The 27,362-nt window shown below is 35.9% G+C and overlaps 2 protein-coding genes across 5 annotated transcripts in view; one reads left to right on the forward strand and one right to left on the reverse strand.

Moving 5' to 3' along the window:
• LOC306886323 (lysophosphatidylserine lipase ABHD12-like) overlaps window positions 1-12,306 on the forward strand; it is a 29,801-nt gene extending 17,495 nt beyond the window's left edge. For 2 of the 4 annotated variants that reach the window (XM_079443340.1, XM_079443341.1), the window contains 8 exons: window positions 1,183-1,213; window positions 1,794-1,839; window positions 1,950-2,079; window positions 2,263-2,300; window positions 3,220-3,299; window positions 3,401-3,483; window positions 3,918-3,996; window positions 10,168-10,536. In XM_079443340.1, coding sequence (XP_079299466.1) covers window positions 1,183-1,213; window positions 1,794-1,839; window positions 1,950-2,079; window positions 2,263-2,300; window positions 3,220-3,299; window positions 3,401-3,483; window positions 3,918-3,996; window positions 10,168-10,413 — 733 coding nt within the window. In that variant the 3' untranslated portion in view covers window positions 10,414-10,536. Of the gene's footprint in view, window positions 1-1,182; window positions 1,214-1,793; window positions 1,840-1,949; window positions 2,080-2,262; window positions 2,301-3,219; window positions 3,300-3,400; window positions 3,484-3,917; window positions 3,997-9,189; window positions 9,403-10,167; window positions 10,537-11,235 lie in introns of those variants that run through there. The other 2 variants (XM_079443342.1, XM_079443343.1) reach the window with 2 other exon arrangements.
• Window positions 12,307-14,549: 2,243 nt separating this feature from the next.
• On the reverse strand, window positions 14,550-27,219 carry LOC306886324 (glycogen phosphorylase, brain form-like). Its single transcript, XM_079443344.1, has 20 exons — window positions 26,873-27,219; window positions 25,460-25,561; window positions 25,015-25,093; window positions 24,831-24,934; window positions 24,549-24,680; window positions 23,848-23,959; window positions 22,979-23,061; window positions 22,055-22,198; window positions 21,845-21,937; window positions 21,336-21,482; window positions 21,089-21,252; window positions 20,716-20,830; window positions 20,528-20,629; window positions 18,639-18,786; window positions 18,236-18,294; window positions 17,605-17,746; window positions 17,205-17,412; window positions 16,754-16,888; window positions 16,436-16,502; window positions 14,550-15,953 (listed from the first exon to the last, which is right to left on the reverse strand). Exons 1-20 carry the CDS (start codon window positions 27,113-27,115, stop codon window positions 15,801-15,803), a joined length of 2,532 nt encoding a protein of 843 aa, XP_079299470.1. The 5' UTR covers window positions 27,116-27,219; the 3' UTR covers window positions 14,550-15,800.
• Between the last annotated feature and the right edge of the window lie 143 nt (window positions 27,220-27,362).

Raw genomic sequence — 27,362 nt, forward strand, 5'->3', positions numbered from 1 at the left:
ACAGCCAGTTTGAAGGTTTTGGGGACATATCCTAATGATAATGACGAATTAATAATAGCCAAAAGAGGATCTATGACTTCTGGAAGCAGCTCTTTTAGTAGATTAGATGGAATAGTGTCTAACATACATGTTGTTGGTTTAGATGATTTAACAAGTTTATACAATTCTTCCTCTCATATAGTAGAGAATGGGTGGAATTGTTCCTCAGGGGATCTATAGTGCACTATCTGATGCGATACTGTAGCTGACGGCTACATGGTTACAATTTTATCTCCAATAGTATCGATCTTGGATGTAAAATAGTTCATAAAGTCATTACTGCTGTGCTGTTGGGAAATGTCAACACCTGCTGATGCTTTATTTTTTGTTAATTTAGCCACTTTATTGAATAAATACCTGGGGTTATGTTTGTTTTCTTCTAAAAGAGACAAAGTAATCAGATCTAGCAGTTTTTAATGCTTTTCTGTAGGATAGGGTACTTTCCCGCCAAGCAATACGAAATGCCTTTAGTTTTGTTTTCCTTCAGCTACGCTCCATTTTCCGGGCTGCTCTCTTTAGGGTCTGAGTGTGCTCATTATACCACAGTGTTGGACTCTTTTCCTTAATCTTCCTTAAGCTTAAGGAGCAACCGTATCTAAAGTGCTAGAAAAGAGAGAGTCCATAGTTTCTGTTACATCATCAAGCTTTTCTGCGCTGTTGGATATGCTGAGGAATTGAGATAAATCAGGAAGATTCCTTACAAAGCAGTCTTTATAAAACCAACTCCGTGTCAAAAATGATTCAGTGGGAGCTAAAGCTGCAATGCACTTTTGCAGACTATACAGATTTTTTGCCCATCTGGAAGAGTCAGTCTGCATATTTAACCACAAGTTATGCAATGTATGATGTGCACAGATTGTGATTGTATCCAGTCGTCGGAGATCAAACTTGTTTGATATTTTGAGCTGATTTTAGAAAAAAAAAATTCTTCATTTGTCGTGTGTTCTAGCATCGAGGCCATGTTTCTGTGTGAGTCTGTTGTGTTCGGAATGATTTGAAAGTCTGGTAATATGTGATCCTCAGTCAGTTAATGTATGATGCCTAGTGTTTTCTCTGTAACCATTTTTATTTTGAAAGATTTGCAGTTCATCAAATGCAAATCTCTAGTCACTTTACTTAAGCTTGGTTATATGTGTGTTTCAGAGGAGGGGATCACAGAGTTCAGCTGTACAAGGTAAAAAAATAAAAATAATTTACACTATCAATCAATTTTTGGGTCAGTTTTTTTTATATGAAAGAAATCAGTTGTTTTATTCAGTAAAGAATTGCATTCAGTAAAAAAAAGTGGCAGTAATGTTACACAAGATTTATATTGCAAATAAATGCGATTCTTTTCCAACAATTTCTATATTCTTTCTATTCATTAGAAACATTTGGGACAACTGTTTTCAACATACATAATAATAAATGATTTTGAGCACCAAATCAGCATATTAGAATAATTTCTGAAAGAGCAACATGTGACACTGAAGGCTGGAGTTATGGCTGCTGAAAATTCTGATTTTCCACCACAAGAATAATTAACATTTTAAAATATATTTCAACAAAAACAGTTATTTTAAATTTTAATAATCTTTGACAATATTACTGTTTTTACTGCGTTTTTTGTCAAAGAAATGCAGCCTTGGTGAGCAAAAAATATATATATATTTTTTTTTCCCAAAAATTTGAAAGGTAGTATACATTTAAGATTTGAAACAACTCCATTTGTCTCAGTTCATGTTAGACACTTTTTTATCTTCTTGTCTCTGCAGGTTCTTAGTTCATTAGGCTACCATGTAGTCACATTCGACTATAGAGGTATGTTGAGTTTCAATTTTAGATTTTAAATTATTTTAAATATCGTTCAAGTCAGAATCCCATTCCCAGTCTCGGAGTGAAGCACCATATGGGTTTGTTTATTTGTGCAGGTTGGGGGGACTCTGAGGGCAGCCCTTCGGAGAAAGGCATGACGTCAGACGCTCTCTTCCTCTACCAGTGGATAAAGCAGCGGATTGGTCAGAAGCCTCTGTACATCTGGGGTCACTCACTCGGCACAGGGTGAGATGAACTCGCCTGAGCCATCTGAAAGAGCACTGTTGATGGTGTTCTTTTTTTCTAGATGTGGATTTTCTACTTCTGGGAATAACATTTTATTTGTCCTTTGACGTAAAGGAATTGATTGTGTAACTCCCTGTGGTATTTTTGAACTGTTGCTGATGCTGTACATTTCTGTTTTTCCAGAGTGGCCACTAACCTCGTGAGACGTCTGTGTGACAGGGGTACGTGAACATACATTCATGTGTTTTCTTATGGGCTGAGATGTTGCAACTGAAAACAAATAGTAGCCAGCAGCATGAAAATACAGTTTAAAACCAAGCAGAAACTTCCAACAGTGGCTTTATCTGTAAGTGGTAAGCAGCCATTTACAAATCACTTTGAATACATGTATGAACACTGTCACCTAATTATTATTCATCCGAACTCATGAATAATGTCCCCAAAAGAAAAGCATAACCTTCTTGTGGCTGTACACAGTCCTGGAAAATTTGGGAAATGTGATTTCAAAGCCTGGAAAAGTTATGGAAATTAAGACCATTTTAAAAAAAACATGGAAATTTCTATAGTCAATATACAGTACTATTCAAAAGTTTGGAGTCAGTACTATTTTTTTTTTTTAAGAAATTAACATTTTGTTTATTAAGGATGCATTAAATTGAACAAAGAGAATGTTACAAAAATGTCTAATAAAAAAAAAAAAATAAGAAACATTTCTTGAGCACCAAATCAACATGTAAATTTATAAAAGTGATTTTTAATCATCAACAAAAAAATTTTGGATAAGTCATGGAAAATCCAAATTCGAGTATAAAATAACTGATGTTGTATTTTTGGTTTAAAATTGGTTGACGATAATGACAATTAGCTCATATTGTGAACAATGAATGAATTAAAGTTCCCTAAAGAAAGAGTTTAGGGATATAATTTCTTCATTTCTTGTTAGGACAGTACATAAGCGGCGACTGTGTTGACATTTCCGAAATAGACAAGCTTTCATAGGCACTGTCTTAACTAGATTAAGAGTGAACTAATGTAATTGCCAAGCACTTCTAATCAGTCTTTAAGTTACATAAGCCTGTAGCTGAGCCACTGTTTTAAACATTAAGGAATGATGCATACTTCCTTCCTTTGTGCTTACAGGAACGCCCCCAGACGCCCTAATTTTAGAGTCACCCTTTACCAATATCAGAGAGGAAGCCAAGAGCCATCCCTTCTCTATGGTGAGAAACCGAGTTCCTGTTCAATCTCACATAGCCTATTGCCTTTGTGCAACAAATAAACATAACTAACCTTGAACATTTATATATGTTCATTTGAACAGGTTTACAGATATCTACCAGGCTTTGACTGGTTCTTCCTGGATTCTATAACTGCAAATGATATCCGATTTGTTAGTGATGAAAAGTAGGTTCTTTTTAGTCTTATATTTATCTGTAAGTCTATGTGTGAGTGATTGTTTACTCTTTGTCCACCTACAAAGACTGTTGCGTGTTTATACAGCACTGTGTCCTTGCAGCTGTGTTGAGATAATCATCTCGGGTCTCTGTTCTGTAGCATTTTCACACGCTAGCGGCTTCATCTTCCTCTGAGAACTTGTTTTAGAAACAGAATTAATGTGCATGTGTATAAATAGATTGCTTTAGTGTTCAGCCACATGTGGGCATTGATCCTTGAGTCATAGATGAAGTGATCATGTAATTCATTACACAAAGCTCTAGTGGAAGATCCCACACTATAAAAAATAAATACATAAATGATCCATGTCCTGAATCTAAGGCAGTACTTATTTTGAGTTTGGAGTATCTCAAACCACTGAATTGTGTCTCTTTGTCTCTTAGTGTCAACCACATATCCTGTCCGGTTCTGATACTGCACGCAGAAGATGACACAGTCGTACCTTTCCAGCTAGGAAAGAAGGTAAAATATTGGTGTCAGACAATGAGAGGGTTTATTTAAAGCTATAAAATGGATATTTCAGACTCTAAATTCAGATCGGATGAGCCATATTCCGAGCTAATGTAAAATACCTGATAGGCTCATTTTACTTAGATCACAATTTCATACATTTTTATGATTGAGTCGATGCTGGTGTTGGTAGATTTGACTGTTTTTAAGCACATAAATTAAACAACTTGTTACAATGGTAAACAAAGGAATATTCTGACAATATGCAAACAGAATAATAAAAAGCTACAGTAGAATGTTATTGTTTTGTTCAGAAAGAATCTAAACTTATAAACCATTCACTATAAACCACTGGTATCACTTTATTACTTTCATTAATATTATCAAACCTTATTGTACTTTATAAAATAAAACTACACTGCTACTCATAGCTATTTGAAGTATAATAATAATAATAATAATAATTAGGGATGCATGAAATTGGATTTTGCCGATCTCCGATATGCCGATATTTTTCAACTCATTTTGGCCGATGCCGATACATTTTCTTTTGTTTAGAACCAACACCAAGTCTCTGCTGTGCAGAAATTTTAAACAAATTATTTTTAATTTTAGTTAGTTTTTAACAAACTTATTTGTTAGAGTTAAATAAACAATGAAGTTCTTTTATGATGACAGTACATTGAAAGCTTTGAAAATAATTATAAATCAACTATATATCAATCGCTGCATTTTATTTATTTTTTCATAAAGATGCAGTGGTAACCTTAAAATATTATTTTAAGATTTAACATTTGTAGATGGTCTAAGGCAAAAGAGTTGAAAAAATTCTGAAAATCTTTCAGAGCTCATAATTCGTTTAAAGAACAAACAAACATATTACACATTAATGAATGAATCTGCATATAGAAAATTATTTAATTTACAATTAAGTCAAGTCACCTTTATTTATATAGCGCTTTTAGCAATACAGATTGTGTTAAAGCAACTTTCCAATATCAAAACAGGAAAATAGTGTGTCAATAATGTAAAATTACAAGATTAAACACTCAATTTTTAGTTAAAGGCATTTCATTATTGAATTCAGTGATGTCATCGTCCAGCTCAGTTCAGTTTAAATAGTATCTGTGCTATCAAGTCGACGATATCGCTGGAAATGAAGTGTCCCCAACTAAGCAAGCCAGAGGCGACAGCGGCAAGGAACCAAAACTTCATCGGCGACAGAATGGAGAAAAAACCTTGGGAGAAACAAGGCTCAGTCGGGGGGCCAGTTCTCCTCTGGCCAAACGAACCAGCAGTTCAATTCCAACTGCAGCAAAGTCAGATTGTGTAAAGAACTCATCTGGTTCCCGTGGTCTTGTACCAATGGCTGTCTAGGTGACGAGGTCTTTACTGGGGATCTGTCTGTGAGGCTCATCTAGGTGTCCTGATCTCCACTGACGTTCAGGGTTGTAAAGGTTGTCTCTAGGTGCTGATCCACCATCTGATCTGGATCCGGAATGGATCCGGGTGGCTGCAGTGACCATCTGATCTGGATATGGACTGGATCGGGTGGCTACGGTGATCTCGGAATAAGAAAGAAACAGACTAATATAAGCATAGATGGTTCCCAAGGTTATGGGAAGTGTTCCTGGTTCCGGTTGAGCTAATTAATGCAGCCTAAGGCGCTGTCCCAAATGGAACAATTCATGCGCACTTGTGGTCTTTCGGACTTACAATGGCCGCCGTGTGCGCATGTCCGTTAAGTCTACGTAATCTAGATTTAAACTGACAGAGTGTGTCTGCCTCCTAAACAGTGTTAGGTAGATTGTTCCAGAGTTAGGGCGCTAAATAGGAAAATGTTCTGCCGCCCGCAGTTGATTTTGATATTCTAGGTATTATCAAATGGCCAGAGTTTTTAGAACGCAGCGGACGTGGAGGACTATAATGCGATAAGAGCTCGCTCAAGTACTGAGGAGCTAAACCATTCAGGGCTTTGTAAGTAATTAACAAGATTTTAAAATCAATACGATGTTTAATAGGGAGCCAGTGCAGTGTCATGTTTTCATGTGTCATGTTTGTGACTTTTTTTTATTCATGTGTAAGCTATAGTTTCTGACCTTTAAATCAAAACACACTCGTGATTTTCTGAGATTGATACTGCTTTATTTATTCAGAAACACAAGTTTCTTGGTGATGTGTGTATTCTACTTTAATTTTGTTACAAGTAGGCCAACAGCACCCGTTATGTAAATTAAACGGATTAGGACCTGGGGGAGGCTGCTGCTACTGCACTCGCTAGTTACGGTTGACTCTATCACACACCAAACGCATCATATTGTAAGCAGTGTTGGGAGTAACGCGTTACAAAAGTAATGCATTACAGTAACATATAGCTTTTTGATGTAATGCAGTAGTGTAAGGCATTACTAATCAATTTTCAGTAATATTTTACTCTGTACATGTTCAGTAACGCTTGCGTTACAAAACACTTTTAGCCCCAATTTTTTATTTATTATTTATTTAATTTAAAGTCAGGCTCCGACTTTATGTCCCTATGGCCCGGGCTTCGGAACAATATTCACGTCATAGTTCAGACATGGGCCGGTCCTCGGGCCCGTTTTAGGCTTCTCCTTATCTTTATATTTTAGACATCCATCAATTATTGATGAAAAAAATTGCCGCGCTAGTGGAAACAACATGAGTCCCTGCTGCCGCAACTGTCAAGAGCGGCTCGACGGTGTTTAGTGTCCCGCAGCAGCAGCGAGCCGTCAGCACAGATGAAGAGTTCTGCGTTCAAATACACACAATAAAGCAAAAGCCCCAGCAAAAGTAATTATCATGAATGTGTCCGCGGGAAATAGTAAGGATTCGCCATCTCCTGGTTAGACGCGCCTTTAGAGAGAAGTACATCTTCACGGGTGACGATTTTTGTTTTTGTTTTTATTTATTTCGTTAAGTAGTCATTTAAAGCTTTCTATAGATATATTTATCATGTTAGTGAGGCATGTATTCGCTGATTTTAGGTAAATTTTTGTGAAGCGCTCCTGTTCAAGATAAAAGCACGATGTTTTGTTGATATTGTGAGTGCACACAAATAAAATTAGGCCCTTTACAGTTACAAATGATGTATTACTCTTAACTTATGCCGTAATTTTTGCTCATAAAGCTGTTTCCATTAAAAAAAAAATTGCAATTGATTGCGCTGGTGCCTCCATGTCCTGCACTTTAGCTTCCACTCTCCGCACAAACTACTGGATGCAGCGCACATTTATCTAGGTTTAACGTTTAAACATTGGTATATGCTTGAACTGTTTTAGTATATCTATAAATTTTATTTTAGGCAAGTCATGATGATTTGAGAAGGCTAAATTGATCAAACATAAGCTACGATCAGCCTGCCGGTCTGCCGCTGGCCGCTTGGTCGTTACTTTAAGAAAGAAAAAACTTATTTAATGAACAAAAAATGCTCCAAACGTTTTTTCTAAATGAACTTAATAAAAAGCCAGAACGAAATATAAACACTTTGCCATTAGGGCAGGGCTCTAGTACATTTAGTCAATTTAGAATGTTACGTTCTACTTCTGTAGATATTTTGGTGAAAGTAACTCAAAAGTAATACAGGAGTCATGTAACGCATTACAATTCTGAGACAGTAATATTGTAAGGTAAGGAATTACTTTTAAATAACAGTAACAAGTAATCTATAATGTATTACAGTTTGGAAGTAACTTGCACAACACTGATTGTAAGTGTATTCTCAAATGAAATGCAGGGATCCAAAACAGTGAATGTAATCATCATTCAGGCAAAAGTTCACTTCAAGAATGACCATACTGCTGATGTGATCTAATCGCTAGCACACCCTGAGCACATGTGAGTTAATCCTCTTATCGGCAAGACATATCGGCATAATTTTTCATATCGGGGCTATGTCGATAGTTGCATTTTAAGCCATTATCGGCCGATTATTATATTGGTCCGATAATATTGAGCATCCCTAATAATTTTAATAATAATAATAATAATAATAATAATAATAACAATTTATTTAATATGTATTAATTAATTATTATATAATATTATTATATTACTCTTGTAATTGTGAGGATTTTTTAAATTATTATTTTTCTCCGGTAAAACTTGGTGAAAACGTGTCAATGACGACTTAACAAGCTTGCAAAATTTCATGGATATCGGACTATAGGTGGCGCTATAACAGTAAAAAAAAGTCTTCAAAAATAAAATATTTAAATTGTAAATGACCTTAAATTGTAATTAAATATTCATATATTCAAACATACACTGGATCTTAGATATGATAGATCTCCTCATTCTGAACAACTTTGCCTCTTGGACCAATGCTGTCAATTAAACTGTTCATTAAATATTTAGGATTATTTTAAAAAAATCTAGTTTGTGAACTAGTTCTACATTTTAAACACAAAATCAATAAATTCAGTGCAGTACAATACTTTAGAAGTCTCTAGGTCAATAATTATCAAAAAATGTTGAACTGTTGCATTTGGACGGCTATAACAGGGTCATTTTAAAATATGGCCTTGATATAGTGTATTCAAAGCCCTAAAATCCTAAATCAAAGCTCAAAACTCAATGAAAGGTGAGCACATGTGTAATATTATTGTAGACAAGCATGCAAAATGCAAAATTTATGGGGCTCAGACATAAGTTGCCACTAAAACTGTTAAAAAAGTGAAAAACTGTACATTTAAATGGCAAAATTCCTGGAATTGCCTTTATAACCACTAGATGGCAGCAGAGGGTCACTAATTGGCTCATTATTCTCCCTAATATAGCTCTTTTTACAGGTTTGCCATTTGTATTCATGTCTATAAATGATAAAGTCACTATGATAACATTTAACATCACATTTTGTCAAAGTTTACCACTTCATTTACATTGAGGAATCACATTTTGCAATTGTGACACATTATTACAGTTAGTAATTAAAATTGCATTATAAAAACAAGACTTGCAGTAAGCATTTTGTTATCTATCATTTACTTTAAATCTCTATATCTACAACAAAATGTGTTTGCATGTGAGTATGCTTACTTTGTATTAAAGGGGTCATCGGATGCAAAATTCACTTGAAGTTGTTTGAATATAAATGTTTATTGGAAGTCTGTACACATCCATCCTATAATAATAAAAATCCAGTGTTTTTTTTAAATCCCTATTTTAAAATCCCTTTTCTCAAATCAGGCTGTTCTGAGATTCCTGGCAGAATGTCGTAGTTCTGTACAGACCGCTCCCACGATAGTTGATTGACAAGACAGTCTTACCTTAGACCCGCCCTGAGTGAGCTGTCATCAGTCTGCCATTGTGTGGACTCCGGTGCAGGGGAAGACTAGATGTCTCAAGCGATTGAGGTGCTTTGTTGAAGGATGTAATAATGAATATAGCAGTCGTCATTTACTCCCTACATCTGAGCCGCTGAAGATACAGAGGATTAACGTTACTTTCAATTTGAAGTGAATGTGCCGATCCCGATCTGCCTAAATGAGTCTGTTTGCGCAAATCATTCGTGATCCAGCCTCACCTACAGAAGAAGTGAGTATAAGGGTTTTTTATGAATCTTTGCAAATCACCTTTCCTAGTAATGTACTAGTTAGCAAGTTTCGCGGCTGTAGTTTACAGTCTGCTCATCACTCTACGGAAGAGAGGGGTGGGGTCAGTAGAGCTCATTAGCATTTAAAGCAACATGGACTATAATGGCTTGCTAAAAACAGAGCTGATTTTGATAATTTTTTTTATACTACCATTGAGAAATTTTAACCAAAGTATGTTATAGACTTTTAATTAAGACCCTAAAGAATCATATCAACTTGTACAAAATGGGCATCCGATGACCCCTTTAAGTATTATACTTAAGCCCTTTCATTTCAGGTTGAGTATTTGTGTGTTGCAAGATTCTTCATCATGGATGTGTTGTAATGTCAGTCCAAAATTTCAGGTTGGCCTAGGCCATAACAGCTTAGATGCAATAAAGGCCTTAAAAGGGCTTGAACCCCGGTAATCGCTGCTTGCAGTTAGATTTATTATTATTATTATTATCATAACAAATTATTGCTATTATTATTATTATATATTGTAGCTGTTGATGCATCTGTTTTAAAAATGGTCTGTTCTTCTCTGTAACAGCAGCAGCAACAACAACAATAATAATCTTTTTATCCACAGCTATATGATTTGGCGGCTCAGAGCAAGAGTCTGAACGGTCATAAGGTTCAGTTCATCCCGTTCCCCAGCTCCCTGGGCTACAGACACAAGTTCATCTACAAGAGCCCACAGCTACCAAATATACTCAGGTGTGTACTCTTTACAAACTGCTGCTATTCGTGTTTTTCCTACTGCTCAGTGCTGACAAAACAGTTTGGCTACATTCATCTTTTTATTCTGTTGGTTGGGAATACAAGCTATTTTTAGGATTGTGCCAGGTGGTGTAGTTTTTACATTCTGCTCCAGGTCCCTGACCATCAGCTGTCTTTATGTTCCAGTTTGTGCTGATACTGAACCAACAACCATGTCTGAATACAGATACATATGTTTTTATTTGAGATGGGGTTGTTTCTAATGATCTTTCAGGGAGACAAACCTGTACATTTCTTGAGGAATGTCTTTAGGAACACCAGAGGTTAAAAATTTTGTCAACTGAACTGCTGTTATCTAAATTATTTATATGAAGTAGTCTGAGATTTTAAGTAATAATGTTGAATTTTAATTATTAATTGAGTTTAATTGTCTAATAAGATATAAAGTGTTATTTTAATGAGTCCATATATTAATTATATGAATTTGCATTGGACAACAATATACATTTTTGAAGACTTTTTTCAGAACTAATTACCTCTCTCAGACATTTTTTCAATTACTTTTAACCAACTGGTTGCAAGGTCATTTTTACTGGATATAGTTTATTTTGATTTTGAACCTTTATATTTATTGTTTTATAATTGGAAATATACTAACTTTTCGTCAAGCATTTTCTTGAAAAGTGTGCTTATTTTGTTTAAAGACACAGTGGCACAGATGTTTAGTTAAAACATCAAAATATTTAAGGGCCACTATATATATTTAATGAAATTTATATTAATGTAAATTAGTTTAATTGAACATTATATATTTTTAGAAAAGTGTTGAAAACTGCAAAAGCAGCAAAAATTGGTTGCATAAAAAAAAGTTTCAATTCCAAACAGATGGGAATTTTAAGAAGTCTAATGTGTTGTTCTCTTTGTCTCTGTGTCTCAGTGATTTTCTCAGTGCGCCCCATCCTCACGTGTAGTCAGGATCATTTCAGCTGACTGCCCTCTCACACACTCTATTAAACACACACACACACACACACAATCTATGTGATCTGCACCGTGTACATCATGTGTACAAGCACACACATGCATGGACTGAAGATGCACCAGTAATTTTTCATTCCCTTTGTTAACTTCAAATCTGGAGGAAGAAAGTTATCATCATTAAGAGAGTGACAGGGCTGGGTGATTCCTTACACCGCCGCCTGTTGCCATGGTAACAGATCTGAAGGGGCAGATGGAGCACAAATTATGCAAAATAATATGCAGATATGCACTTAAATAATGCTTAAGTCAACAACCCTCTTCAAAGGAGAGACGTACTGATGATGTTTTAGCGATGGCACTGCAAAGACCACATCAGGATTATGGTCAAAGGGACGAAACAGGAAAACTTGCTATAATGATGTCATTGTCAGTGCTTGCTGACTGCAATTCACTCCTTTTTTTTATGAACATACAACAATGACAATATCATGGACCTTATTTCAATTCTGAAATCCGCTCAATGGGAACAGCAAGTTGTTTTAGGTTGAACTTGAATTGTGTACAATAAAATGTCTTTTCTTTTTCCCGTCTTTATTTTTCTCCCAATTTGAATCATGATTTAAAGTGCTTGGCATTAAAACTCTGTGATATTTTTATGCAATGTTTTGTGTATTGTGCTTTTGCGTTTGGTTGGTGCATATGCAACTCAACTGCATCAGAACTGAATGAGCTTTTGAAATGACATCTCCCTCCCCAAATCCACAGATGTTTTATTATTTTAATGCATTTGTTTGCTCAATACTAGTTTGCATGCCTGTTACTGGAACAAAAAAAGATTGTTGCACAGTGAAAAGACAACAGAAAACTGTATGAAAAAATCCTTTTCTTTACTTGATCATGTGGGTTACATATTTTCTTTGATCTTTATTCTCTCACTTTGCACATTCCAAAAAATAAGATTAATTACCATAATGTTGAATACCAAAATCAAAAACCTTAGTGATAAATGTTAAAAGAATGACTTATTTTTATTAATATTGCATTTAGTACCCAGTTGCTATACATTGTTCAAGAAGTATTTTATGCTCACCAAGGCTGCTTTTTAATTGTTCAGAAGTACCGTAAAAACTAATGTTGTTAAATATTATTACAATACCAGTTTTTTATTTAATATATTTTCAAATGGAATTTATTCCTGTGATGGCAAATCTGAATTTTCAGCATTATTATTCCAGTCTTCAGTGTCACATGCTCCTAATCATTCTAATATGCTGATCTGGTACTCAAAAACATTTTTTATTATTATTAATATTTTGTGTAAACCTTTTTCAGCATCCTTTGATTAATAGACCGTTTAAAAGAACAGCTTTTTTGAAATAGAAATGCTTGGTAACAAATGTCTTTACTCTCACTTTTGATCAATTTAATGACTCCTTGTTGAACAATAATTTATTTAAAAAAAAATAAAAATGGCCACAAAACTTGGAACTTTCTTTAACAAGCCCATTGTAATTGATCCACGATTCACTTCTATTGTTTCTTGCAATGTTTTGTTATTGTTCTTTAATTTAGTGGAATATGTGTAATGGATTTTAACATGCACAAAGTGAATGAGGCAATACTCAAGTCAAGCCAAGATCCACGACTCTACGAAACAATGAGCAATAATAACACATATTTGATCTGTCGTGTCATGTATATATGATGAATATGATTTTCTTCAGTGTGCACGGACCATCTGACATATTTAAAGTAATTTTCACTGTAATACAGCACTTTTGAGATTCAAGATCTGCTGTATTATTGCTCTGTCAGGTTATATTTGTTTTTTTCTCAAATTGTATTTATTTTTTAGGGATGATAAAGTCATGTGTGCATGCAAGCTTCAATGGTAGATCTAGGCTCTCTGCAAATGTTATTGATGTTATTCTCAGAAACTGTATCATAATTTTTGTTTTCCTCTGCTGGAGTGTGACTGATGCACTGAAATTAGAACAACAAAAATCTCTTCGTTTGTGAAGGACTATGTAGAAATTATCATTTTATCGAGACCACCGGGTCCTAGAGAAGTGCAATAATATTATCTAAAGCTGAAGGACAACCATATGTAAGACCAAAAAAACCCTAAAAACCTTTATATATAAACATGAAGACGCTCACTTATATATTCCATTGTACTAGAATGTAAAAATGGACCACAGAATATTAAGTTACTGATCTGAACAGATTTTATTCTGCCGTCTTTGTTGATGTTGACCAAACTTTGCATATTTGAATTCAGCAATTATATTTAAAAATTATTTTTTGTAATTAAATACTGCCCAGTTATTTCAACAGCAGCTGTTACTTTTTGCAGAATATATCATGAGTGGTTTACAATGTTTGTTTTCTTCTAAGCTGCTAAACCTTACCAGACACATGCACAGATGTAAGTACAGTATGTTTGTTTGTAAACAATAAAAGACTGGAAATGTATGCTTTCTTATAATTTCCTCCCTCTATAAATTTTTGTATCTATTACTGTATTTTTAACCCTTTTTTACATACATCAGAAACAAATGGGAGGCTATAAACTAATAAAACCTTGGATCTCAATTTGGAGAAAGTTCAACTCTCTAGCAATAACCTTCTCTTCTTGCAAATATAATCCCTTCACAAACCATAATGACCAGTTGAATTTTACTAGGCAGGGACCGACTGGTCAAATCCAGTAAAACAAGTTAAAGCAGTACAGGGAGGCAGTGTAGGAAGCTTGGGGTATTTTTGCTGAATTAAAGGGATAGTTCACACAAAAATGAAAATTCTGTCATCGTTTACTCACCCTCAAGTAGTTCCAAACCTGTATGAATTTCTTTGTTCTGCCGAACACAAAGGAAGATATTCTGAAGAAAGTTTGTAACCAGGCTGTTTTGGGACACCATTGACTTCCATAGTAGGAAAAAAAAAATACTATGGAAGTCAATGGTGCCCCAGAACTGCTCGGTTTCCCACATTCTTCAGAATATCTTCCTTTGTGTTCCACAGAACAAAGACATTCATACAGGTTTGGAACTACTTGAGGGTGAGTATATGACAGAAATGTCATTTTTGGGTGAACTATCCCTTTAACATGCTGATTTACTATGTATCAGGCTCATGCAATGCCTCAATACCTCATTCATGTGTTCACTTTTACCCCACCTGGCACCTGTTCAAGCCATTTCTTACTATTCTGAATGATATGAATGCTGCGTTACAACATGACATCAGCATTCAAACTTCAAAACAATGAACAGGTTACACCTTTAATTACCTTTAGTCATTTTAAATCAACAGCATACTGTTTTCAACATTTTTATTATTTAACACTGTTTTAACACCATTAATTGTATACAGTACGTGTAAAATGTAGCAAGAAAACAAGGCAATGTGTGAATGTTCAAAGACACATCCATAAGCATACATTCAAATGACAGACCGCAATCTGAAATGCTGTTTAGAGTTCAAACTCAAGCCAGGGTTTGCTTTATGAATTTCCATTTGCCAAATTTCAAGCTGCTTTGTAAAATGAACAACAGGACAAACATCTCATAATTTGTTAATGCTATGTGAAATAGTAGAGCAAACTGAATCAGCTTTGACCCTGACAAAAAAAAAAAAAAAAAAAGAGCAACTACACTATTTAAAGGACACACATGATGAATTCCCATGAGTTTACATCAGCCAGCTGCCATATATCCTCTATTCTTATTATTTTATGAAATATAAATCTCTTATTGTTGTTAATATTGCACAGTGTGCACACAAGGCACCCTTTAACCTGCGTTTGAAAGCTTGAATAAAAAGATAATTTGGACACTGAACAACCACATCACATGCATTCTGGAGTCATTACATCAATGCTGTTTGCATTTGTTACTTTTAAGGCTATTGGTTCTAACTGCTTATATCACGTATTTTAAGGCAAATATACTGCTTCTACTGAATTTAAACAGACTAAATGTGGTTGCAGGTCAAATATTTTGTCATATTTAAGAAATATTCTAGGACACGAATGCTGATTTGGCTTCATAAAATACTCAAAGGGTCTTGTTCGGTCCCACCGTGTTTTCTGTTATAATCAGTCACAACGGCCACTTTCAAAAGGACTGCAACAAGGAATGCACAAAAACAAAGAATTTACACCAATTGATGAATAAATGCTTCTGAAACTGAAGCTGGACTAAGTTTTGACAAAACGAAGCTTCAATAAATTAGTCTCAGATGACCAACTAATTAAATTTTCATTATGAATCCATGATGATAGATAGTTAAGTATAGGCATGTGAAAGTAACAGTGATTTAAAACCTGCTACAGTATAAGTGAACATGGACGAGTTAGATTTTTTTTGGTGTGTATGTTGAGGGTACACTACAGTAATGAAGTTCAAAGAGGCTCCACGTGGTGTTATGCATAGTCAGAGAAACCTGAATCAGGTGAAGCCAGACAAGGCACACAGGGAAAGGTTGAGGAACAGGAGAGCAGACCCAGTGGACACTCTCTCATTCACGTGGTTCATTAGGTGGCGGGATCTTGACGTCGGACGGCTCTACGCCCCAGATCTCACGTGCATACTCTGCGATGGTGCGGTCGCTGGAGAACTTTCCAGAAGCAGCAATGTTTCTGATGACCTTTTTGGTCCATTCTTTTGGGTTCTGAGGAAAAGAAAGGGGAATAATGAAGGACAGTCAAAATTTAAGCTTAAAAAAGCTGCTATTGGAAAGCATCTGTGAAAGCAGTTTTACCAATATGTCCGTTCATCAAGGTCAGCTATACATTTTGATTAGTAGTAGAATGATATATGGTGAAAGTATTGTAGATCAATCAGTCATTGAACATTGGTCATTTTGACATTTAGAGCCCCTTGTGACACGTACAAAACATTTCCAAACACACTTTCTGTTCTCAAATAGTTTATAAATCATAATATATAAAAGTGGAAAATGTTCAATCTATATAGACAATATTTTTTATGATATATATTAAATTAATTATATTAGAGCCTTGAAAAATAAACAATTTTGCATTTAATGGAATAATTTTCAATGATAAAATATTACTACTGACACCTTGGGCTCAGCAACTGAAAAGCCCATATTGGTAAACCAGCAGTAAATCTCTCAACATCTCAACTCACCCTGTAGAGTTCATTCACTTTTTCTTGACAGCTGATATATGCTTCATAGTCTGCAAACACCTTGAACCTGAGAGAGAAAAACAGAAGTCCGACACATCCACTACAACGACTAAAGCATAAATAAATCTGATAATTGTTACATAAAATAGCTATGAATTTTATAGACGTATTAGGGCAAAATTTAAAAATAAACCCATAGCAAGTTTTCCTTATGTGCAAGCAAAAATTAGATGTACCTGTATAAGCCACACAAGTAAATGCAAAGTAAAAGGGAGTAAAACAGGTTTTATACAGATAACTGAACTCTTTAACACTCACCTGTCATGATTCATGAGCATGTTGACAACGTCTTTGAAGAGTTCAGGCTCTTTGGGGCTGAAGAATCCAGTGCTGATCTGATCCATCACCTGCTTCAGTTCAGGCAGACGCTCATAGTATTCCCTGGCATTGTATCTACATGACAAACAGTGTTGTTATTTTAAACTAAAAATAAAACTGAAAATAAAATAGATACAAGTTATATAGAATCAAAAAAAGAAATGTTACAAAATAATAACAAAAATGCCAAAAGCACAAAGAAAACTGAAAATATCAAAATATTGATCAATTCAGGAAGAGTAATTACTCCTTTTATCTTAAAATGTTCTCACAAAGACAGAATCTAGAATAATCTAGACTTATATCTATGTTTTTGCTTCATTGTTTGATTACATCAGTCCTCCAGCCTAAAGCTTCCTTGTCCCATTTCTATCCATTCACTCTTTCTCACCCCTTTTTGTCCATGGCCTCCACATCCTCCACCCTCATGCCAAAGATGAACAGGTTTTCTTCTCCAGCTTCTTCTGCCATCTCCACATTAGCACCATCCATGGTGCCGATGGTCAGAGCGCCGTTAAGCATGAACTTCATGTTCCCTGTACCAGAGGCTTCTGTACCTGCCGTGGAGATTTGCTCGGACAGGTCGGCAGCAGGGATCACTGAAGAGCAAAGCGTATGACACATTCAATCACATACTCAGCACATAATTTGTAACATTAAAAAAAAACCTATAGTGCATCTATAGCAAAAAATATTTATTAATCATTGCATGCTATCTTAAAAAAACGAAATCTTATCCGATCTGATCTTTTTCTGGCTATACATCAACAATTGTTTATGAATTTACTCACCCTTCTCAGCTAATGAGACTTTATAGTTCTCCAGGAAAATGACCCTGAGTCTGTCTCCCACCACAGGATCATGATTCACCACCTCCCCCACTGAGGTGATCAGTTTAATAATCATCTTTGCCATGTGATAGCCTGGAGCTGCCTGCAGGAGGCAGTGCAGGACAATGTAAAAACACCTTTTAGAACTTTTAGGGCTCTTAACAGCAGTGGCTCTCAAACTTTTTGCCTTGAAGGCCTGCCACTGTCCAGCACAATATTCAAAGGACCCTCATATGAAAAAGCTAGAGTTTTCAAACTCTAACAGAAACTACAAGTGTCAATATTACCCATTAAATTCAATAATGAAAAAAGTATTCCATGATTTCAGGAATAGTACGTTCTTTAATAAAACAATTGTTGTTGAGGGCAGAAAAATCTGTTTGTTTTTTGTTTTTTTTAACATTTTCAGTTAAGTTTGATTATTTTATTACATCTTCATTTCATATCATTTTAAGTTTGCTGAGGCCCTCTAGTGGTTTGAGAACACCAGCTTTTGTCAAATAGTTATGACCATTATCTACATAATAATAACAACAATTATTATAATAATTTAAAAAGTAATTTTCAATTGAATTGAACTAAATACACATACCTTTCCTCCAATCATTACTGTCCTAGGAACAAACTTCTTGTTTGGTTCCTTCTTAATCCCTAGAAAGTGCAGAATGAAAAAAAATAAAATTTATAAAATCACTCACTAATTATTTGGAGTTATTTAAAAAGGAAACTCCTACATAATTCTGATAAACAACAAGTTTTATTTCTATAATATTTTATAGAATAATTTCAATACAACTCTACAAAACAAGAAAACAGCTATTGAAGAGACATTTATATTTCCAACTGAATTTAAAAAAACAAAAACAAAAATTATACCAGTAAAAGACAAACCAATACTAATAACAGTGATATATATTCGGTCAGTTCATCTGTCCTGATCAACCTGGCACAACCCAGTGTGAACACATTTCTGTGTTTTTCTGTGTAATTCTTACTGTTGTATAAAGTGATGACATGCAGGCAGTTGAGCAGTTGTCTCTTGTACTCATGGATTCTTTTGACCTGGATGTCGAAGATGGACTCAGGATTTATCTTTACTTTGTACTCACTCTCCAGATACGCTGCAAACTTCAGCTTATTCTCCTTAAAAAAAATGAATAAGTCGTAAACAAGAAAAATAAAACTTTAATTTTTTTTTTTTTAAATCATAATACATAAATACCAAACACCTAAGATCATACAACCCGAATTCTGGAAATGTTGGGACATTTTTAAAATTTTAATAAAATGAAAAATAATAGACTTTCAAATCACATGAGCCAATATTTTATTCACAATAGAACATAGAGAACATGAATGTTTAAACAGAGAAATTTTACACTTTTATCCACTACATGAGCTTATTTCAAATTTGATGCCTGCTACAGGTCTCAAAAAAACTGGAGCCCTTTTTCAGCCCTTTGTTGCACGGGGCAACAAAGGGCTGAAAAAACAAGAAAATTTGAAAAGATTCAGCTGGGAGAACATCTAGCAACTAATTAAGTTAATTGACATTAGGTCTGTAACATGATTAGCTATAAAAGGGATGTCTTAGAGAGGCAGAGTCTCTCAGAAGTAAAGATTGGCAGAGGCTCTCCAATCTGTGAAAGAGTGCGTAAAAAGATTGTGGAATACTTTAAAAACAACGTTCCTCAACGTCAAAGGCTTTGCAAATCTCATATACAGTGCATAATATCAAAGATTCAGAGAAACTGGAGAAATAAGGGACCTGTGCCTAAGGGAAAAGGCCAAAGACCTTTGTTGGATGCCCATAGTCTTCGGGCCCTCAGACGACACTGCATCACTCATCTGCATGATTCTGTCATTGACATTACTAAATGGCCCAGGAATACTTCCAGAAACCACTGTCGGTAAACACAATCCGCCTTGCCATCTGCAGATGCCAACTAAAGCTCTATCATGCAAAAAGGAAGCCATATGTGAACATGGAACAGAAGCGCCGTCCTGTCCTGTGGGCCAAGGCTCATTTAAAATGGACTGTTTTAAAATGTAAACGTGTTCTATGGTCAGACGAGTCCAAATTTGGCATTCTCGTTGGAAATCACGGACGTCGTGTCCTCCGGGCTAAAGAGGAAGGAGACCTTCCAGGGTGTTATCAGCATTCAGTTCAAAAACCAGCATCTCTGATGGTATGGGGTGCATAGGTGCATACAGTATGAGCAGCTTGCATGTTTTGGAAGGCACTATGAATGCTGAAAGGTATATAAAAGGATTTAGAGCAACATATGTTCCCGTCCAGATGACGTCTATTTCAGGGAAGGCCTTGTATATTTCAGCAGGACAAGGCAAAACCACATACTGCAGCTATTACAACAGCATAGCTTCGTAGTAGAAGAGTCCGGATGCTGAATTGACTTGCCTGCAGTCCAGATCTTTCAACTATAGAGAACATTTCGCGCATCATTAAATGAAAAATATGTCAAAGACGACCACAAACTCTTCAGCAGCTGGAACCCTATATCAGGCAAGAATGGGACCAAATTCCAACACCAAAACTCCAGAAACGCATAACCTCAATGCCCAGACGTCGTCAAACTGTTTTGAAAAGAGGAGATGCTACACCATGGTAAACATGCCCCCGTCCCAACTATTTTGAGACCTGTAGCAGGCATCAAATTTGAAATGAGCTCATTTTGTGCTATTTTTTTTTGTAATTTCTTAGTTTTAACATTTGTTATCCATGTTCTATTGTGAAAAAAAATATTGGCTCATGTGATTTGAAATTTTTAGTTTTAATTTTTTTTCAAATTTAAAAAAAAACGTCCTAACATTTCCAGAACTCTGGTTGTAAAAATAAATAAATAAATAAATAAATAATGTAGACCTGTTTCACTTTGGCCACATCCCGAATGAACATTTCATCATTGACAAAGTCCAACAGTTTTTTTAGCTGGAAAAGATCTGTTAGGAAGTCCTCACCAATTTTCTGAAAGGAAAACACAAGACAGTGAGGGACAGAAAGAAAACCTGTGGGGGAAGAGCAAGAAAGAGTTACTAAGTTAAGAAGGTCACCTCAGCGATTATGTCAGCCAGGCCGGGGTTGCAGAGCAGCAGCCAGCGACGAGGTGTGATGCCGTTTGTCTTGTTCTGAAACTTCTCTGGCTCAATGTCACAAAAGTCCTTAAACCTTAAACCAAAATAAAAATGTCACCAAGTTCTAAATTGTCTAAAATTTATAATATCTAAGCAATATCAATGGGGAAAAAAATATATAAAATTGTCAATATATAATTGACCTAACTAGTATCGCTACACGAAACAAAAAATTTGAAACCGACATTTAAAAAAAAAAAAAAAAAAAAAAAAAAAAAAAATCACGGCTCCCTGAAAATGATCAATTCTGCTGTCAAATATTTTTGTATAACAACTGAAGCACTCTACTCACACAGTGGTTTTGACAATGTCTGAGTGAATCCGTGCAACTCCATTAACAGCATGCGAGCCGACTACACAAAGGTGGGCCATGTTGACCCTCTTTGGGTCGCCCTCCTCAATCAGGGACATCCTGCACAAACGATCATTGTCGCCTGGATACAGCGCAGCAACTCTCTACAACATAGACTCAATCAGACAAACTGGTTCATTTAACAACATCTTGATTATCTTGAGTTAGTGTATGTGCGTATTCTCACATCCAGATGTTGCCGGTTGATCTCGTAGATGATCTGCAGGTGTCGTGGCAGAAGTTTCTCAAACATGTAGACAGGCCAGCGCTCCAGAGCCTCAGGTAACACCGTGTGGTTTGTGTACGCACACGTCTTTGTGGTGATCTCCCATGCCTACCCACATACATACATAAATGCTAATTTTGATAACTTATTTTATTTGTTGATTTAAATTCATTTGATGTCATTTCTATTTTGAATAAGTTTCCAAAGAAAATTTGACAAAAATTCCATTATTTTGAGTTGGCTGGTTGTGTGCACAATACTTTCTTTACATTAGCATTACTATGTCTATTACTCATGTCAGCATGAGTAAGCAGAAAAATGCAGCACAACAAAACGACCAAGGAATTAGTTTGCTTTTCATTTCAACTAATTTCAGTAAATGCATGTTTATGAATAAATGTAAATTTAAATGTAAATTAGTAATTATTATTCCATTTTCTTAACACAGTTTGACAGCCTGAACATCACACCTTTTCCCAGTCTAGCTGCTCTATATCCACCAGGATCCTCATGAGTTCAGGAATCGCCAGAGCTGGATGAGTATCATTCAACTGGATCGCCACCTGAGAGAGAGTTTTTAAAAGCATTATACTTTGAAGGATATAGGTTGATTCGAACTAAAATTTTAGGGTCAAATTTTAAAAACAGCAACCATTTGAACGTATTTAAAGTAATATCACCTTTTCATGGAAAGTCTCAAAAGAGGTGCGCACGGGATCCCGGCAGCCAAACTTTGAAGATTTAAAGCGTCTGATGATGTCCTGCAGAGTGGCAGCCACCACAAAGTACTCCTGCTTCAAACGGAGCTCCTTCCCTTCAAAAAACTAACATGCATATAGAAAGAATTTAATTAATATTAAAGATATACACACTGAAAGCTTTACAATTAGCAATATATTTCATTTTCTGTCATTTTTTCTGATAGAATAACCAAGCATTGTGTTTTCTGGTTATATAGTTCAGTAGCTGTGTGAACAATAGCTATATACACTAGACTAGTGTATCATGATATAAGCCAACTGTTGCTCATCAGGACTCCATATTACAGTTTCATACTTCCTCATTGCATTACATATATCTGTGGTACTGTTGCACAAGACAAGAGCTTTCAGTCTGCTTGTGCCAGGCCACTAAAGCATATGTTGCATACCAGCATCTACATAGTCTAAATATACACAAGTGATATTTTGGTAACTAATACACATATCGTATATCACAAATTCTTGCTCTCTGTTCTTCTCACTCTCTGCACATTCGCGCACACACACACACACACGTTGGTTTTTGTGGTTTATGGGGACTCTCCATAGGCGTAATGGTTTTTATACTGAACAAACTGTGTGTGCTATTGCTCTACACCAACCCTACACCTAAACTTAGCCCTCACAAGAGACTTTGTGCATTTTTAGATTTTCAAAAAAAACACCATTTACTATGTTTTTTAAGCATTTTGAATTACGGGGACATAGGCAGTGTCCTCATAAACCACCTTCATATTGTAATACCTCTGTCATACCCATGTCATTATACAAATTTGTGTCCTCATAAACCACATAAACATGCACACACACACACACACACACACGAGAGGTGTGTGTACTTACATTGTCATTGGGGTAGAGCACCCTGGAAATGTTCTCTGCCAGGTTTCGGTCCAGTACAGCCTGGATGTAATCTCCCACATTAACTACAAAGGGGAAGAAAAAAAAAAAAAAAAAAAAAAATAGTCTTTCAAAACCGTACTGTATTTTTTGCATTATAAATCAATGATACAACAGACAGAAATAATCTCAGCATGTACAGTGACATTTTAGCCACACTACCTTTGTTTTCACAGGCTAGTGGTCATAGACAGACAGGGTTTTTTTGTTTTGTTTTTCAGGATTTTTTAAATAAATAGTTCAAAAGAACAGCATTTATGTATCTTTTGTAACTGTATACTTTATCACTTTTTATCAATTTAATGCATCCTTGCTGAATGAAGTTAATTTCTTCTAAAAAAAATTAAAGAAAAAAGAATTTGTCTCTTACAACTATTTGCAGAAGACAATCTACACATTGGGAAAATGGTGTTTTATGCAGAAATATTACTTAATTTGGGCGCAAAACCTTAAGAGTACCATATGAGACAATCTATGTAGAGGCCCGACAATCATGAAGGACCCTCTCAAAAGCAGGCGTATCTATGGGTAACGCTGGCCTGCTGCCTGCTGCCAGCTGCTCTCCTGTTTCTGTGCTGCTGCAAGAACGCTATATTTAGTATTCTACACAGAAACCATTCTCCCAGGAAACAAGTTAAACTCAAGTAAGAAGGCAAGTTCAGACAAGTTCACTTTAACACTAATACAACAAACTATTTCAATGATACAAGGAAATTTCAAGCATTTCAGTGATACCAAAACACAGATGTGACATACTGGACCAAGGACTTAATGTGTGTGTGTGTAAATGCATAATTATTGTGTGGACTCACATTCTTGCAGGTTGAAATCATTAGGAGCTTTGGCAGACCACAGTCTCATTGTATTCACAGTGTTGTTTTTATAACCAGGCACAGGAGTGTCATAAGGCATCGCAAGCACCACCTGCCAAAGAAAAGATGGTACAAATATTCTCATCAGCTGATTTTAATTAAGCTTAATTCTATTTAATTACATTTATAGAGAAAAAAAGACACTTAATAGACACTTGAATTCATTTTGCTTCAGGATCTAATTTTTATCAACCCAACCCAGTGCTAAAATTGTTAATTGTTAAAAAAATGAACAAATTAAATATATTACAAAGAAATTATGAACTTGTGCCTGATGCAGCAAGCAAAATTTTATTGCACACACAAAGAAATTAATATTTTTATTTAGCAGGGATGCATTAAATTGATCAAAAGTGACATTCAAGACATTTATCATGTTACCAAATATATCCATTTCCAATAAATGCTGCTCTTTGGAACTAAAAATTCATTAAATAATCCTATCACTATCACAATTTTGAGACTTTTTTCCTAAAACATTAAAAAAATCTAACAGTTAACATTAAGAAAAAACTAACACAGTTTAAGGGGATGCATTTTATTATTTTAATTTTGCCATTTTTTTCTCCTGCTATTCTATCAGAACAGGATGGTTTCAGAAATTAGTTGAGAGTCATTGCACTAGATCATGACTGACAGACCTGGGTGTCAACCCACTTTGGTCCCTCATGTGTATGCGCCACTCGGCCATAGAAATGCACAGGCAGCATGTACTCCGGACGGGCCTTCTCCCAAGGGTTACCATAACGCAGCCAATCATCAGCTTCCTCGATCTAATAAACAGTTGTCCCATAGTTAAATGGTTTCGATATAAAAAATAACAACAACAAAAAAAACACTGAGGCTTTTTGTCCAACTAACTCAATATAAGGCTAAGGTAAATGTATATTTGTGTATGAATGTATTTTTCAGTTTTGGTTTACCTGCCAGCCATTGGTGATCTTCTGATTGAAGATGCCAAACTCATAACGAATGCCATATCCATATGCCGCCAAACCCAGAGATGCCATTGAGTCCAAAAAACAAGCTGAAGGATAAGGAGAATGCCCATTATGATCAGGTTGTACCACAAGTGTAGGTTTTTTTTTTTTTTTTTAAGTTTGGTACCTGCAAGACGCCCAAGCCCTCCGTTTCCCAATCCTGCATCCTCCTCAATCTCCTCCAGCTCTTCCAAATCTAGTCCAAGCTGAAGATCAGCACCATCATGTAAAAAAAAATATATATATATATATATATATATACACATACACACACACAAGTTCCATATTGGGCAACAAAATTTTAAATGATTATGTAAACTTCGTACAGTTTAAGGTTTCAGCAACTTCTGTTTTCACATTTAGTAAAGGAAGCGTTTAGACAGTTTTGTGAGCCTGTAGCAATTGGTCTACATCCCCAATGAGCTCTCTGTGGGTGAGCAGGGGAAAAAACAACAGCTGTTTCTAAAGTATCAGGATGTTTTAAGTAATAGAGCTGTGGGCCAGTTCTGTAATTAAATAGCAAACTTTAGATTTTAGTAGAGCGTTTGTTAAGTCATAGTGATGCACTTTACCTGGTAGATGGCCTCGTCACAGGCATTCTGCAGCCCAAGATTTATCATGGTGTTCTGTAGAGTTCTGCCCATGTAGAACTCCAGAGACAGATAGTGGATGCGCTGCAACAGAAATCACACAGAAAAATCTATCTCGGTTCATGTCTCTTCCAGGTTGCTCAAGTGCAACATGCTTAATTTGATGTCTTTGGCTTGGGATCAATTTTTCATAAGAGCCCATTCATCAGATGTCTGCATAGGGAGGAGTTCACAGCCTGCTGAAGGCCTCAAATCCACAGTGAACAACATTTGAATACCAGAGTAGTAAATAAATGCTTGCTTCACTTTCATGTGCTGAGACGGTGCTTAATGACAGAATATTGTATGTTTAAATAGAGTGACACAGTGTTTTACGGTTTTTCCAAGGGTCTGAACCTCAACAAGCTTAATGCTTGACAAGAGTGAAGTTCCTGGAAACACTTCACATACTGGTGTGCTGTGCTCAACCATATAAAGCTATCTGGTTCCACTTAGAGATATCTAGATAGGAGGAAAAAACAGGTGGTGTTTTACTGGTTCAAAGGCCTGCTGAAATAAAGCACACACATCTCTGGAAAGCAGTCGAACTCTCTGAATTTTGGCTAGTACCCAGAACAGCATCATTCTTGAGCACAGAATTTAAAAAAAATTAAATTAATAAAATCCCAAAAGGCATGAAGTATAAAAAGTTCCCATGTAATGCTGCTTTAACTCAAAATACATGGCTATACTTCATGTTTATCAACTAACAAGTAAAGTTTCACAGAAACATGAATATATAGTGCAAGCCACACTGGTGAAACCACAAAAGCTCAAACCTCAACTCACTCTCCAAAATCCCATCATTACCGCCCAGATTATAATAAAGCACCCAGGTCACAGGTGTCTATTATTGGCCGAGTGATTCTGCACATGGACCATTTCAGTGCATTAGATAGGGTCTAATATCTTCTACTGGGTTTGACAGTATAGTGTATCTGTACTTGCCCTAGAGAGCACACAACATCAAGTGGTTGCAAAATACTTCGTTACTAATGATGGCCTAAAGTGACAAGAAACAGATCACAGGAAGCACAAACTAACAGCTGACCCCATGTTAAAGGATGACCAAATGGATGTCAATGCAAAGAACACAAAGCTGAGAAAACAAATAAATGTCCAGGTTAAATTCAATATATTCAGTATATTCCGTTTTCAATGCACTATGAACATGATTGTTTATGCATCAAACTATTATTCATTTATTCAACTACGCATTTATGACTATTATGCAGTTACGAATGTATGTAAAAACAGGCAATAATTAATTGACATGCATTTTTGTGTATCCCACTACTGCACAAACATGCCACTTCCTGGCTGCCTGCACAGGGAAGAGGAAGAAGAGATCCGTACCTTCGGGTCTTTCTCGTAGTAATACTGCTGAGTGCGGATCCAGCGGCCCACCAGGTGATCCCGCACCGTGTGCGCCAGCGCGAAGTAATAATCCCGCGGGGTGGCCACATTGCGGTCCTTCACTAGGGTGAAGTGAAGGTGTCTGTTGAAGGTCTTTTTGATTTCGGCAACATCCCCCAGCCCAGCTATTCCACGAACACTGATCTGCTTGCGCTTTTCATGGTCGGTCAGAGGTTTGGACATGTTGACAACGCGTTTAAAAAGCAAAGAATGAAAGTTTGGACCCCTTCACTTGCTGTGCCCAGGTTGGTGCTGTGTGCAAGGACTTGGAGACACACCCCTATGTCAACTGGAGAAGAAAGTGGGCGGGGCTTTATATGATGTCTGTTTATTGGCCAGTGACGCTTTCGTAATTGCATTGTCATTGGCTACGTGAGATGTCAGGTTTAGGAAGTGGAACATATCCAGACCTATGATGAATTCTATGCCC

Source organism: Barbus barbus (assembly GCF_936440315.1).
Source record: "Barbus barbus genome assembly, chromosome: 20".
In the NCBI taxonomy this organism is placed as follows: Eukaryota; Metazoa; Chordata; class Actinopteri; order Cypriniformes; family Cyprinidae; genus Barbus; species Barbus barbus.